The 13956-nt window shown below is 35.0% G+C and overlaps 2 protein-coding genes across 3 annotated transcripts; one reads left to right on the forward strand and one right to left on the reverse strand.

Moving 5' to 3' along the window:
• The first annotated feature begins 238 nt into the window (after positions 1-238).
• On the forward strand, positions 239-7728 carry LOC107782972 (epimerase family protein SDR39U1 homolog, chloroplastic). The gene is made up of 13 exons (XM_075252369.1): positions 239-508; positions 599-661; positions 797-872; positions 1687-1746; positions 2087-2205; positions 3323-3367; positions 3495-3573; positions 3833-3894; positions 4002-4104; positions 6358-6418; positions 6569-6639; positions 6923-7062; positions 7239-7728. The coding sequence occupies exons 1-13, from the start codon at positions 419-421 to the stop codon at positions 7338-7340; spliced, it is 1071 nt and encodes a 356-aa protein (XP_075108470.1). The 5' UTR covers positions 239-418; the 3' UTR covers positions 7341-7728.
• A 433-nt stretch (positions 7729-8161) lies between these two features.
• LOC107782973 (uncharacterized) lies at positions 8162-13707 on the reverse strand. 2 transcript variants are annotated; one of them, XM_075252370.1, is made up of 11 exons: positions 13569-13705; positions 13161-13212; positions 11956-12020; positions 11759-11836; positions 11261-11285; positions 11138-11170; positions 10886-11007; positions 10666-10796; positions 9506-9726; positions 8594-8844; positions 8162-8458 (listed from the first exon to the last, which is right to left on the reverse strand). In XM_075252370.1, exons 6-11 carry the CDS (start codon positions 11163-11165, stop codon positions 8363-8365), a joined length of 849 nt encoding a protein of 282 aa, XP_075108471.1. In that variant the 5' UTR covers positions 11166-11170; positions 11261-11285; positions 11759-11836; positions 11956-12020; positions 13161-13212; positions 13569-13705; the 3' UTR covers positions 8162-8362. The 2 variants fall into 2 exon arrangements, with proteins under 2 accessions (XP_075108471.1, XP_016459415.1); XM_016603929.2 differs by lacking the exon at positions 11956-12020 and having other exon boundaries at positions 13569-13707.
• Positions 13708-13956: the final 249 nt, after the last annotated feature.

The following is a 13956-nucleotide window of genomic DNA, read 5'->3' on the forward strand; positions in this document are numbered from 1 at the left end:
TATGCTTTTAAAAAACTCAATTTTTAAACGGGTCGGATGGTGGATTTTTTAAAACGAATCGGGTAAAAAAAAGAAATGAGTCGTTTTCATCTGGTGTTGCCACGCGACACTTCATCCAAAATAAGAGTATATTTGTTCCAAAGTATGAAGGGAGAATATATATGATCCAATAGTACAATGAGGGTACCATTTTCGAAAGTACTCAATATATTTGACCCTTTGCCAATAAAAAAAAAGAGAGGTGTCGAAAGGAGTGATGGGTCAGCTGTGGCTCCAATTCCTACACGAACATCATCCTCAAATTTGCCCAAAACCAATTTACTTAATCACAAAGCGTAAGACAAGAAAGCACATTCATTATCAAGAAGTCGTTTTTTCATCACACCCAATTGGAGTAAACAGTTAATTCAAAAGTCCAATGGAGCTATGTAGAGTACCAGCTGCTACTACTGCATTTGCATGGACAAATTCCATCTCCTCTACCCTTCAACTCCCTCAAACTCTCTTTGTATGCATTCCCCCTCCCCCAATTGATTCCTCATTTTGTATAAAAAGCATTTTTAAATCATTCATCTGTTTTATTTTTCATTGAAAATAGGTAGGAGTTGGGCCTAAAAGATTCAGAGTTTGGTGTGTGAATGGAAACATTGAGTCTCAGAAGGTATTTCTCATTCCACATTGTTCAAATCATTTTGGTGCTTGTGATGATTTCTGCTGCCAAATTATCTACCTAGTTACTTATGTAGCAGTGCTTAAGTTTGTTGAGATGAAATATACTTTTCTTTTACTGGTTCAGGAAAGTCAGATGGTTGTATCAGTTACTGGAGCTACTGGATTTGTTGGGAAAAGATTGGTGCAAAGATTGCATGCAGGTATTCCCCCCACTACGACCAATGATTGATTGGATATATATATATATATATATATATATGGAGTCTAATAAAAACGAAAGACTCTTGAATAGATATGCATCAAGTACCAAAAAGACCAATTAATACCAAGCCATTTGTTTCTCTATCAATTGGACCTACAATAAGTCAAAAGTCAATTGCGAAATTGGAATGTAAAAGTTACTAGTTACTAAATGTAGATACAGATCGATTTAGGACGATTGAATGAGGAAAGAGTGCCAACAAAGTGGAGTGGAGGGAGTATTTGTAAACATTTAGGAAATGTGTGTATGTGTGTGTGTGTGCGTGTATTCCTCGAGCTGTGGGCTGAGGATGTGCACGCACGTGCTGCCTTCATTATACCGCTCATGGTTCTGCCCAGTTTATATAGTTCTTTACCATGACTCTAGAACTTGATTATGAGTCTGCACTCAGCATTGGGCCAGAAATTTTTAAGTAGAAAGGCACACTCCTTGTTTGCTATTGACTTACACCACTATGGGCAGGTTCATAAGTCTTGGCATGTCCTTTTTTCTGCTGATGAAATAGTTCAAGTACCAAGTGTGTCTGTTAAACTAATTGAAGCTGGTTAAAAACTTAAATTAATATTTGGGTTATTGGGTTGCTGCTTAATTAACACTTCTATATAAGAGACATTGTCATACATGACGCTTTTCTGAATTGAACATACCATAAGATGTGATTTTTCCCAACGTTGGGTCACATAACTGCTATTGTATAATATGCATGTTATTAGTTGAGCTTAACTGGTCCTTACTTCTTGTCTTAAATGCAGATAAGCATCAGATTCGAGTGTTGACAAGGTCAAGATCCAAAGCACAATCAATATTTCCGGGTAAGAAGGTAATGATTGTTTTGATTCACCCACTTCAGCATTTCTCTTTCTTCTGTGGAAAATGGTAGGAATCGTGTCGCAAAGCTAGACTGTTTTATAAGTAGAATCATCCCATCCTAAAGGAATGTCACGAACTCACCTGATATTTGATTATTTGTGCTTCTTAATGAAGTGTAGGTGCTTTTGCTACTCTTTTGTCCTACTACCTTCTTTTATTTGATCTTATGTAGGAAACAATATGTTGTCAGCAGACATTAAGACTTTATTTCGGTTATGTTTTCCCAATTGTGCTTCTTACTTTTAACATTTGACCTCTTCATATTCTTGTGGAAATGTGCAGTTAAAGAATTTCCAGGACTTGTAATTGCTGAGGAGCCAGAATGGAGAAACTGTATTGAAGGTTCAACAGCTGTTGTAAATTTGGCTGGAATGCCCATTAGTACTAGATGGTCCCCTGAGGTATTAGGAGATCATTTGACGGCTTTGTATTCTCTATCTCTCCTATTCTTTTTGTTTTTTCAAGATATATTAGGAAGACAGGTTATATACAGCCCTATGTATAGATGCATTCTTACTTAATATCTTCATCCGAATGTTTAATATTTTGACCTTTTTGTATTGTATGTGTTGGGTTTTTAAAGCTTAAATGTAGCTTAAAAGAGGGTGAATGGGAAATGGAGGGAAATTGAACATATTTGAGTTTCCCTTCTTGACAAAGGGATATTGTCCCATATTGGAAGAGGAAAAGATTTTGATGGGTATATATACAATTGCACTTTTTCTGGCTCTTAAAGAGTTGAGAAGAAGGCAAGCCTCGCGCCGTCGTCGCTCGGCTCGGATTCGGATGATTGATTGATTAATTTTTTGGACCAAATTTATTTGTTAATAGTAAATATTAACAGAATTGTTATTAAATATCCGATTTTTTTGTAAACGGAATATTAATATTAAATCCAAACGTAATAGTATATGCCCTTCGCTTTTTGTAAAAGACATTTACAAAACAGTTTGCACCTCTTCAGATTTGAAAAACAGTTTGCACCTCTTCAAATCTGAGGAGTTGAAGAACAGTTTGCACCTCTTCAGATTTGAAGAAACAGTTGGCACCTCTTCGGATTTGAAGAGTTGCACCTCTTCAGTTTGAGCTCAACATTGGCTATAAATACCAGTCCATTCTCTCAGATTTTCAATACGAATTTCTGACTTCTCCTCCTTTCTTCTGCATTGTTTTAACTACAAACAAAGCATCAGTAAGTGTGATTTGCTACCGAACTTTGTGTTCGCTGAAACATTGGTGTTTGAAGTATCGCTACACCAGTGTGTAATTCGTTCTATCCTGGAAGGAAATAATCCACAACCTTGGATACTAGGAGGGAATTAAATTCCTTAAGGAAACACTGTTAATTCAGTGGGCTCGGATTAAATTCTGTATCTTTTACATTTATGTTATTTTATCTTCTCCATAATTATTGTACAAATACAGCTAAATAACAGTATGTTCCCCTTCCGACGAATGATCAGTAGTTCATTCTGCAATGTAATATTCATATGTTAATTTTTCAATGTATCGCTGCAGATCAAGAAAGAGATCAAGCAAAGCAGGATTAGAGTAACCTCCAAGGTCTCTCCTCTTCTCTGTTAGCTTCATGCAAAATAGCATAGTGAAAGAGGTCAATTCATTTTAAGGATTTATCTATAACAACAGATGAGATTGACAGGAATTTGAGAAATCTCTGTTGACCCTGTAGGTTGTGGATTTAATCAATAATTCACAGGATGATGATCGCCCCAAAGTTTTAATAAGTGCATCAGCAGTTGGTTACTACGGTATGGATACCAAATTCATATATCACTTTGTTATACTGTTCATATATTGTTGTGTTGTTTTATTGGCTCCCAAAGAACTTCCATACTACAACTTGTAAGCATGCTAGCATTCCCATAGCATCTCAAATATATATGTTTATGGAGGACGCCATGCTGTTTAAGGCTTTCAGTGTCTGTCCTCTGATGGTAAATCTCCAATGACGGCGAATTATTATGTGCATTCCATCTCCATGATAAATCCACTGATTCCCTTACTCAGGAACCAGTGAGGCTCGAGTGTTTGATGAGCAAAGTTCGCCAGGAAATGACTTCTTAGCTGAGGTAAATATGATGGGCTTTTAACAGTTGCATACATATAGAGTATGTGATATCTCTTAGTTCTCATTTTTAATTTAGAATCTAATTTCCGGTATCTTGATTTCTTTTAGGTTTGTAGAGAATGGGAGGGAGCTGCACTCAAAGTCAATAAAGATGTCAGGCTTGCTCTAATTCGCATTGGTGTTGTCCTTGGAAAAGATGGTGGTGCTTTAGGTATGCTTTCTTTTTTATCCTTTTCATCATTTTGTTTTGATAAATAATAGCAACTGAAGTAGTAACAGATTTGTCACAAACACTAGATTGGATTGGAGACCGAAGTAACACTCAATAGGTTATGTTGTAATAGAAGTAGGTTACAGCTGAGCAAACCTCTCAAGATTAGCAGTTTGTAAATAGGAATCGGTTTTTTTTTTTTCGTTTTTTGGGGGTGGGGTGGGTGCAACTTACAGTGTGCATGAGCTGGTGTCGATTTATGCATTTATTCATGAGGTGACAAAAAATTTAGAGATTGTGAGTGAGTTGATCTTAACTATCTATAGCCAAGTAAAATTTGTTATTGATTCATCTTTAAGAAAATAAAATTTAGATATTTCAAATCCAAAAAAGATGGAAATGATTTTGCATTTTGAAAAATTGTACAAGACTGGGTCAAGTTAATAAAAAATTTCACACACCAAAAAGAAGGAACGTCTATTCAGGTTTGAAAAGGAAATTATTTTTTAACGAAGGGACATCAAGAAAATCGTAGTACATTTTTTTTCCTAAGAGAAGGTCATTATGAAAAATCTTCTCACATAGCTGAAGTGGACCTATGATTTTTAGTCAAATATTTCAAGGGTGCTATGTTTCTTTTCTTTCACGAACTTTCACTTTGGTTGCATTTCTTGTTGGCCTTTGGGATCCAATGGCTCTTTATTGTCATACAAAACATCATTTCAATGCATCTAATATAACTCATGACTACAGACAGACGATATCTTTATATAACAGTCATTCACTATAAAAGTCATGTTTTTCTTATAATCGATTTTTTATTATATATTTTACCTCTCTATAATAACTTTTTAGCGATAACAACATCCATCTTTATAGTAGTACGCTCTTTGTAAAATTATCCCTCTACAACAGCCATGTAAAATTTCTAAGATTACCTATAATAACCCTAAAGATTTAATTTAATCAAATTTTATTAAAACTTTAATGCACCACTTATACTAAAAAATATTATGTTAGTGCATACTTCAGTAATTAAAGATTTTATTTAATTCGATTTAAAATATACTTGTATAATTTCATTCCATTGTATAAAAGGTTCTAATATACTTGTATAATTTCATGCACAATGTCTAATATTTGAAGATCTACACATACAATCTTTTCCACTTGACAAAGTTTTAATCTTACAAAATACTTAAGATTCGACGATTTGCACATATCTTTTTCAGAGTTCTTCCATAATTCTTGAAGGAATTTAATTTTCTAGTAGCTTTTAAATGTGTACCTTAGAGTTAAAATCGTTGTTTATTTAGTTATGAATTTGGTTAATAATATATTAGATGGCTTTAATACTTAATTATGAAATATGCATATCTTTTGAGATTTTAGATTTGAATAATTTCTCAACTATTATATGTAACCTTAAAAAGTGAAAAAAGATTATTTTTTTGATAATTTTTGTCTATAACAACAAGAAATATTTAAACGTCAAATTTTGTTATAGGTGATAACAGTCATTCACTATAAAAGCCTATAAATATGGGAACAAACACTACTGTTATAGAGAGGTTTGACTGTATATCCCTTTTACGGTTATGTAAATTAATAAAAAAAGACCTAAGGTACTAGATATCTAGGGGGGCAACTCTTTTAGATTATGATGTTTAGTGTATGGAACCTCTTTTAACATGGGCGGATCCACCTTGCGACCTACGGGTCACGTGAACCCAGTAACTTTTGTTCAAACAGTGTAAATGTGTTCGGAAAATTCACTAAATATCTATAACCATTTGAATGTGAACCCAGTTACTATTGAAAATTTACTCGAGGTTGTTGTAGGAACCCATAAACATTAAATCCTAGATCCGCCACTGTGTTTTAACATTTTCCCCTTTCCCCTTTAAATTTTTACTTGAGGTGGTGGGACCCACTAAAATTTCAACTAATATTTAACCCATAGTTTTATAAGTATAATAAGTTCATCGCCAAAAACCTTAAAAGTCGAACCCGTACCATTTTAAATCTTGGATTCACTTCTGGGTGGGACAGTGCAAATTTGATAAATGGTGTATTAGTTTTTTGGGTTTACTACAAGGTTTTTTGAAATTTTAAGGGGAAAGCGGGAGAGAGCGATGCCAACCTTCAGCTAAACGTGGATCCACCAATGACAGTAGATGGCATGTCTATGATCTTCAGATGCTTATCATCGTTTCACATCTTTCATATTTTCCTTTCTCTTGATCTCTGCAGCTAAAATGATCCCAATCTTCATGATGTTTGCTGGGGGACCTTTGGGGTCTGGAAACCAATGGTATTGCCTTCTAATTTTGCTTTTATTACAAGTATTTCTCATTATTGTGGATCAGAGATATGTTTATTTGTTATGCCTGTAGACGTTTGAATTTCAGCCAAAATTTTCCCCCTTCTCACTTTGTAGATTTCTGCTGCCTTCACCATGCAGGTTTTCATGGATTCATTTGGACGACCTTGTAGATCTAATATATGAAGCTCTATCCAATCCATCCTATAAAGGTAAAATCATTGCCAGACATCTATAATATATGTCTATTTCAGTCATATACCCTTTATGGAACTCTAAGTTCCTATACGTTACTTAACATGATCATTGATTATTAACTTTGCAACATCCAGTAGAGCTCTCAATGACTTAAGTTCGACTGAAAAAGGATGACCTTTTTCCTTGCCGTAGGTCCTTTTCTGCGTTTGTATTTCTGTCCGAAGAGTAAGCTGATGTAGATTAACAACTAACTGAAATTAAAGTGTAGTTAACTGACAGTAAGTCGGCCGATGGCAGGGGTGATTAATGGAACAGCGCCAAATCCTGTTAGGCTGGCAGAAATGTGTGAACAACTGGGATCTGTTTTAGGGCGACCTTCATGGCTACCAGTACCAGAAATTGCACTCAAAGCTGTCCTTGGAGAGGGTGCATCTGTGGTAGGAGTTTTCTAACCTCAGCTTATTACCTATTTGTCTGATACTTCCCTCTATTAATCTTGCTAGAACTTAACTTCAACTTCCAGATATCCCTTTTCAATTCAACTTCAAATACTTTTTCTTTTCCATTAACTTCAACCAAATATTGTCCAAATGCCTAGTAATGTGTATTTCAGGTGTTGGATGGGCAGAAGGTGGTTCCAACGAGGGCCAAGGAGTTGGGTTTTCCATTCAAATACCGATATATCAAAGACGCTCTGAAAGCAATCATGTCATGAGACCATCAATCATCAACCAATTTTCTATACATCTTGAAGTTGTCAACTTCATAGGGTCCAAAAGAGTATTGAGTTAATGCATTTCAATGGCGTGGGAGAAAAATGAAGAAACAAATAACTGTTCTCCTCCTTGTCTGGGCGTATCACTTTTTCCTCATTGTTTTGTAAGTCATAATTCAAGTTGTAAACATCAAGCCTGTTTGAAAAGTATGTGCACCTTCATACCGGTCAACGCAAGTCCTCCATGCGTATTATAAATTGAGTCATTTACAATTAACTTTTCAAGAACTCTAGGGCAAATTCATATTGGAAGTTGCAGATTAGGTGCAATTGAATTCAAATTTTCAACTCAAGCTATATATATCAGTTGAAGTTCTTTTGAAAAGTACAAGACACGTTTTCTATCTTCAAATGAGGTAAGGATAGACATTCAATTTGATGAGGGCACGTTTCTGCACCTTAATTTAAATTGATTGAATGGAATAGCGGATACCATTCCTGTAGAAGTTTAAGCTCCCATAATGGAGAAAGAACGAGAATGTGTCGAAGTGAAGCCAACCAAGAGATTTTCAAGCCTGCAAGCAGCAGGCAACACGGTACCTTGATCTCTTTTGACTGCTTACTGATAAAACCACTAAATAATTTCATAAATTTATAACCACCTACCCCTGGCCCCCTAACCAGGAAAATAAAATAAAAGGATAAACTACATGCATCCATCTTTCTCACGGTGCGAATGTAAGTTACTAGAGTTGGACTTGGGGTCAGACTTCCAAATCATAACACATCATTATCAAGTATTGGGCTGAATAACTGAGATATGGCTGAATAATAAGCACTTGTAAACAAACTATGTGAAAGTTTAAAAGCCCAGAAATCCGGGGTTTAGTTGGAAACTGTATATCAGTTTCTTTGGAACAAAAACTAAGTCGATTGATTATACATTGATCACATAGTCCATGTAATTTGACTGAGCAGATATGATGTGAAAACAGAGGATAAATAACATGAATATATTACAGTTAACCCCTCAAGGAGTACTTTTTCCCAGTGAAAGCTTGAAACTTTGGCTCTTCTTTCTTTTGAGGTTCCTCCTTCACGGGTTCCTTCACAGGTTCCTGCAGATATAGAGGAATATTAACAGGTTGAAACACATAAGTAGCCAAATACTTAATCAGCAGTTAGTACTTTGCCAACGGCCAGGAACAGATAAACATGAGATAATGAAATCTATGCAGGTGGAGATGAGAAACCTTTTGTTTATCCGGATTCCGGTTTGCATTTGACCCAAAGACAAGCTTCCCCTGTGTCTGACGATTGGAGCTTTGAGAGCTTGAACCGGCAGCTGACTGTCCAGTAGCATTTGCCATATCAGGTCGCTTGTCTTTAGACCCAGATGTGGAAACAGGTGGAGGTTGCTGTTTCAGAGGTTTCCCATCCAATCGTCTTGCTGAACCAGTAAAAGGGTTGAATTTCGGCTCCTCCTCTGCTGCAGCCTCTTCACCTGCATGATCAAAAACCATAAAGTTATTAGTAGAAAGTTAAGAGATATCAATATTCTACAGAAATAACCAGGAACAAACAAAAGTCTACAATTCTTTATAAGGGGTAAGAAGCTAACTTAGCCTTGTACCATCCGCCAAGGCAATTAGCCAAAAAGGTTTTCCAGTTCAGGAAAAGATCAGTCAAATTTATAATGTGAATAACATAATTGGATCAAACAAACTTGACGCCGTATATAGTTCTCTGGCTTTCGCAGTAGCCATGCCTAGTGGAGATATTACTACCTCAAAATTAGTAAAACTGGACTCTACAATCATTGAAGATATTCCTTTATCTCAACTTAGACAATCCCATTTGGCTTGTACAATTTCTTTTCAAAAGGTTTGTATAAGGTAGTTAGTTATAACTAACTACCTTTACATTTAAGATAAATAGCTAAAATGCATGAACCGTGAGTTTTATGTTGATAGAATACCACATAAAGGTCAACCAACAGAGAGTAATATTACTTGATACTACAATATCAAAAAATAGTTCAAGGAGGGAGAATATTGAACATTCCCGAAACGACCCATCCTCAGCTAATAAGAGCTTGGGATGTTATATTGTATAAACAAAAGACAGAGAAGAACACAACTATAACTACAGAATGTATTGTGCACCTTCAGCTGGAGTCTTGCTTGGAAGAGATGGAACTGGTCTTTCAGGTTCTTTATAATCAAGAGGAGGTGCAAAGTCTACCTCGCAGTCTGTCTCAATGATGCTTATTGCATTAGAGGGCTTCGACTCAACTATGTCTATGTAATACTTTTTATTGTTGTAAGCCACCATAATACTATCTCCAGTGGTTAAGCAAGAAAAATTTCTCAGTGTTGTCTCCAAGCTGCATCAGCAACAAAAAAAAAGGGCGTAAAACTTGGAAGCCTAGATAAGTGTGTGGGTATTTTGCAAAAGACATGAACAAAATAAGCAATTGAACAAACAAATATTGCTTGCAGCACAGGCAATGCATTTAGACTCAAAATGAGAGAAATTAAATAAATTAAATTTTTATCTTGATAAGTCGATTGAAATAAATTGGACTTGTCAATCATTTACTTTTGTGATTGACTATTGCGAGCATTAAACGTGATAAATGCACTAGAAAAGGACGTGCTAGTGGCATTCTATTGAGAGGCAAGAGTGCATGAGGCAATACAACATGTAGGAATTCATTATAAGTGAAACACACCAAAAGAATAGAAAGCTCATGTTTTTCCTCATAAACATTCATTTCAATTCTGATTTTTACTCGAACCAAAGAAAACTTCTGACCATTAATGCGACCATTATCGTTCACTGTCACTTGTGAGGAAAGCTAATATCGCAAAAGATGTGACGTATCAAAAGTTAAAACCGTAAGCAGTTCATTATTTTGGATCTCTACTGCCTATTCCCAACCCGCATTAGCTGGCATAGAGACAATACTTTCAGCTCTGCCCAAAATGTTTTTTCTTGTTACCAAAAGGATAGATGAGTAACTCCATTGGTAAAGTGAACACTTCTAGAACAAGATTTATGCCTAATAAAACATCTTATAAGAAGCTTAATCCAGAAACAAAGGAGATGTGGAATTAGCTAGCGTAATTCTTATATACTAATTTACTGGAGCAAATCACTTTTTGATAACGAGGTCAGCTCTCCACTGGTGAAGAAAGTAACTTTAGTCTGGAAGTACAGACTCTTAACAGAGTAGACTAAAATTATACAGAGCCATGGAGCTCTGAAAGAAGAGTATAAAACTGAAAGGGTTGCACAACCAAGAAAAAGCAAATATACTCACATGGCCTTCGGGTTGGAAATATCCAAGAAATCCTTCGTGTGTGGTTGCAACTTGACATATTTACCCTTGGGAAGAGTTACATTTTTTACTCTTACTGTGTCACCTTCTTGTAGTAGTAAATTCTCCATCATCTACAAGATCACAAAACATGAGTTTATCCACATTTACATCGACAATTGAACTGAGCCCAAAATATAAGAAGATTACACAAATAATCTACCCAGTAAGGCATATATATCATGCCCTCTTCCGCAATAAACTCCAGAACCCCACAGTGAGAAACACGGTCTGTAGCAGCATTTCGAAGCTCAAACAACATTGGGTAATCAATGTGAAGTGATGCTGCAAAATTTACGCGCACTTTTTAACAAAATTAAGAAATGAAATAATGAACCAGCTTCGATTGATATAAACTGAATCTTTAAACATGGAGATGAAGTAGAAGCTAAGACCCAGAATAAAAGAAACTGACCTAGCCGATCAAGGGCAGAAGGAGGCATTATAACTGTAGATCATAAAGAAAGAGCAATATAAGACATCATAATCCAACTAACATATGAACAGGTAGAGTTAAAACTAATCAAACAATACTTACTTTTGTCACCATTCTCTATCTGCGGCTGCACAGTTGAGAACAAACAGAATAAGAATTGAAGCAATGTTCATATAAATAAATAAATAAATAACCCAAACTAAATGTTGAGAGATACTACAGATGTTGGTGCAATTCATACATACTATGCATATAAGGTTCACATCACCATCAACCTATACATACAAATAGGTTACACAAGACCTCTTTTAGCATGCAAGCATGCAGCCATAACTTGGAACTGATGAACAATTCCCTCTTCAAATTTTTGACATACACGCTGGAAGAAAGTTTTAAAGTTTTATATTCTTCCTTGGTACAGTATAATATCCCAAGACCAAAAATAAATGCCAAGGACCTCAAAGCTCTTTATGATTGTCATACTAAAGCAAAGATTATGATGGGAAAAAAGATACAAATGGTAGACTTTCTGAAAAATTTACAAAAAACACGATAGAAGAATAAAATTGGGGAAAGTTCATTTTTTAAAAGCCTTCTAACCTTATCAATGAATGACGCAGGGTAGCATCGGTATGTTTGCTCAAATGATGTTCCATGATATCCATACCCGTCAAAAAACTGAAATATCAAACAAACTAATGCATAAATACAATAATAAGAGTAAAAGCTACTCTATAACAAAACTTTCAAATAGGCAATGATGGATCTTTAACAATTAAAAGATACAGAGTACTAGCCTGTTTAGCCAATCTTCTTTTTGGCTAAAAGTGCTTGTTTCCCAAAGTTAAGGCGTTTGGTCAAGCTTTTAGAAGGGAAAAAATTGCTTTTGAGTAGAAGCAGAAGCAAAAGCAGTTTTTGAGAAGCCGGAGAAAGGTAGCTTCTTCCCAAAAGCACTCTTTTGAAAAATACTTTTGAGAAAAGTACACTTAGAAGCACTTTTGAGAAAAATACACTTAGAAGTACTTTTTAAAAGCTTGGTCTAACACTAATTGTTGCTCACAAGTGCTTTTCAAATTAATTCGCCAAACACATTGTTTCTCACCAAAAGTACTTTTTTGAAAAGCAATTTTTAAAATAAGCTGATTTTAGAAGCTTGCCAAACAGGCTATGTAACATCAAACATGGAAAACACCACCATTAAGCTTAAGAAGAGTCTTAATTTGGAGCTAGGCATATCAATCGATCAGCTGAGATAAGATGAGTTCAGGAGACCAATGTCAATTAAAGCAGTTCCTTTTGAGAGATATGCCTTTCTCAGTTTAGTATGTCTCTGCCAAATATGCTGGCTACATAGGTTCTAATGGTTTTGGCGGACACTGACAGTGACTGTGAAGCACAAATTGCAAGCCAGCCAACTCATATAAGAAGTCCTTTTGAGTTAACTTGGCCTATATATGGACAACGGAAACAGCCAAACCTAAAAACTTGGGTTTAAAATAAAGCGACAGGATTCATAACAGTAGTAAAATAAATTATATAGGCAACTTGCTATCTTTTACTTCCTTCAGGTGGATTCTGGAAGGAGATTGTGTGAATACATACTATCTCCATAAACCACTTGTATGTGAAATATAATCTACAATCACCGACTCTAGAAAATCTACTGTACCACGGCATACATCAAAATCTTAACAACTCAAAAGTACAAAACTTCACTTTCTTAGTAGTTCCATTCATCAGCTTTGAGCTCCCAAAAGCTATCTATCAGTCAAATTTTCAGCTTAAGAACATCCAAATCTCACACATTCTAAAGTTCATTCATAATCCCAACTACGTCGATATTCAAAATTAAACTAATATTCCCACTCCCATCCTTAAAACACCGCCTACTAAATTTTATCCAAAAAAGGACTGTATTAAAACCACGCGAAGTGTACATCAAAAGCCAATAAAAATGAAATATAAATAACCAAATAATAGTAGTGCAAAAACAGAATTTTACCATAATTGCGAAATCGAAGTCCAACAACTAGTAATCAACTGTTTCAACTCACCTATCATCAGCAAGAGGAAAGAAAATAATTGAGAATTAACAAATAAAAGAAAAAGAAAAAGTAATTTCAGCTAAAATACAACAAATAATACTCAATAATTTGTCTTCTAAAATCCTTATCAAAAAAGTAATTGTCTTCTAAAATAAATTAAGCTTTCATAGTCTAAGTTCTCGAAATTTCAGACTTATTCCTACACTTAACATACAAATACTCTATCAAATTTTAAAAAATAAACTCGTGTAATACAAAAATAAATAATATCCCTAGAAACTGAAGATTAAAAAAAAGAAAAGGAATCGTATGAAATTATCTATATCATTTTATTCTGGAAAGATCCAGAAGTTAAAGCTACGCACTATGATCGGAATTGACGATGAAGATTGAGTGTTAAAGTTGAAAGCTTTGAATCTTTGATGAGAAGAAATTTGTACGGATTGGAGAGTAGATGGAGAATTTAAAGAGGAACGGAAGGAAATCAGAATAGGAATTGAATTTGGGAGAAGAAAGGGCTAAGATTCGCCTTTATGTGTGTTACGCACGCCATATGCTTTGTTGGGCCTATGTTTGCTTGGGCCTTTCTCTGAGATTTCAGGTGCAGACCTTTTCTTTGGGAGAAAATGATCAATCAATAGTCACTCAAAATTTTAATAGCCCATATTTTTTTTATATTGATACAAAATATTCTTTCGACTCAAACATATTATATTTAATAGCCCAAAATATCTATTTTATATATTTTTTATA

This window comes from Nicotiana tabacum, chromosome 4 (genome assembly GCF_000715075.1).
Source record: "Nicotiana tabacum cultivar K326 chromosome 4, ASM71507v2, whole genome shotgun sequence".
NCBI classification, from domain to species: domain Eukaryota; kingdom Viridiplantae; phylum Streptophyta; class Magnoliopsida; order Solanales; family Solanaceae; genus Nicotiana; species Nicotiana tabacum.

Bases quoted from the DNA above. Each gene is read 5' to 3' on its own strand.
- LOC107782973 (XM_016603929.2), bottom strand. The intron at 11,286-11,758 runs GTTAGAAGGCTT...TCAACTGTGCAG, and splicing joins CTGCGTCATTCATTGATAAG to CCGCAGATAGAGAATGGTGA. The intron at 11,171-11,260 runs GTAAGTATTGTT...TATGATCTACAG, and splicing joins GATAGAGAATGGTGACAAAA to TTATAATGCCTCCTTCTGCC.
- LOC107782972 (XM_075252369.1), top strand. From the start codon at position 419: ATGGAGCTATGTAGAGTACCAGCTGCTACTACTGCATTTGCATGGACA. The intron at 873-1,686 runs GTATTCCCCCCA...TCTTAAATGCAG, and splicing joins GGTGCAAAGATTGCATGCAG to ATAAGCATCAGATTCGAGTG. The intron at 2,206-3,322 runs GTATTAGGAGAT...GTATCGCTGCAG, and splicing joins GTACTAGATGGTCCCCTGAG to ATCAAGAAAGAGATCAAGCA.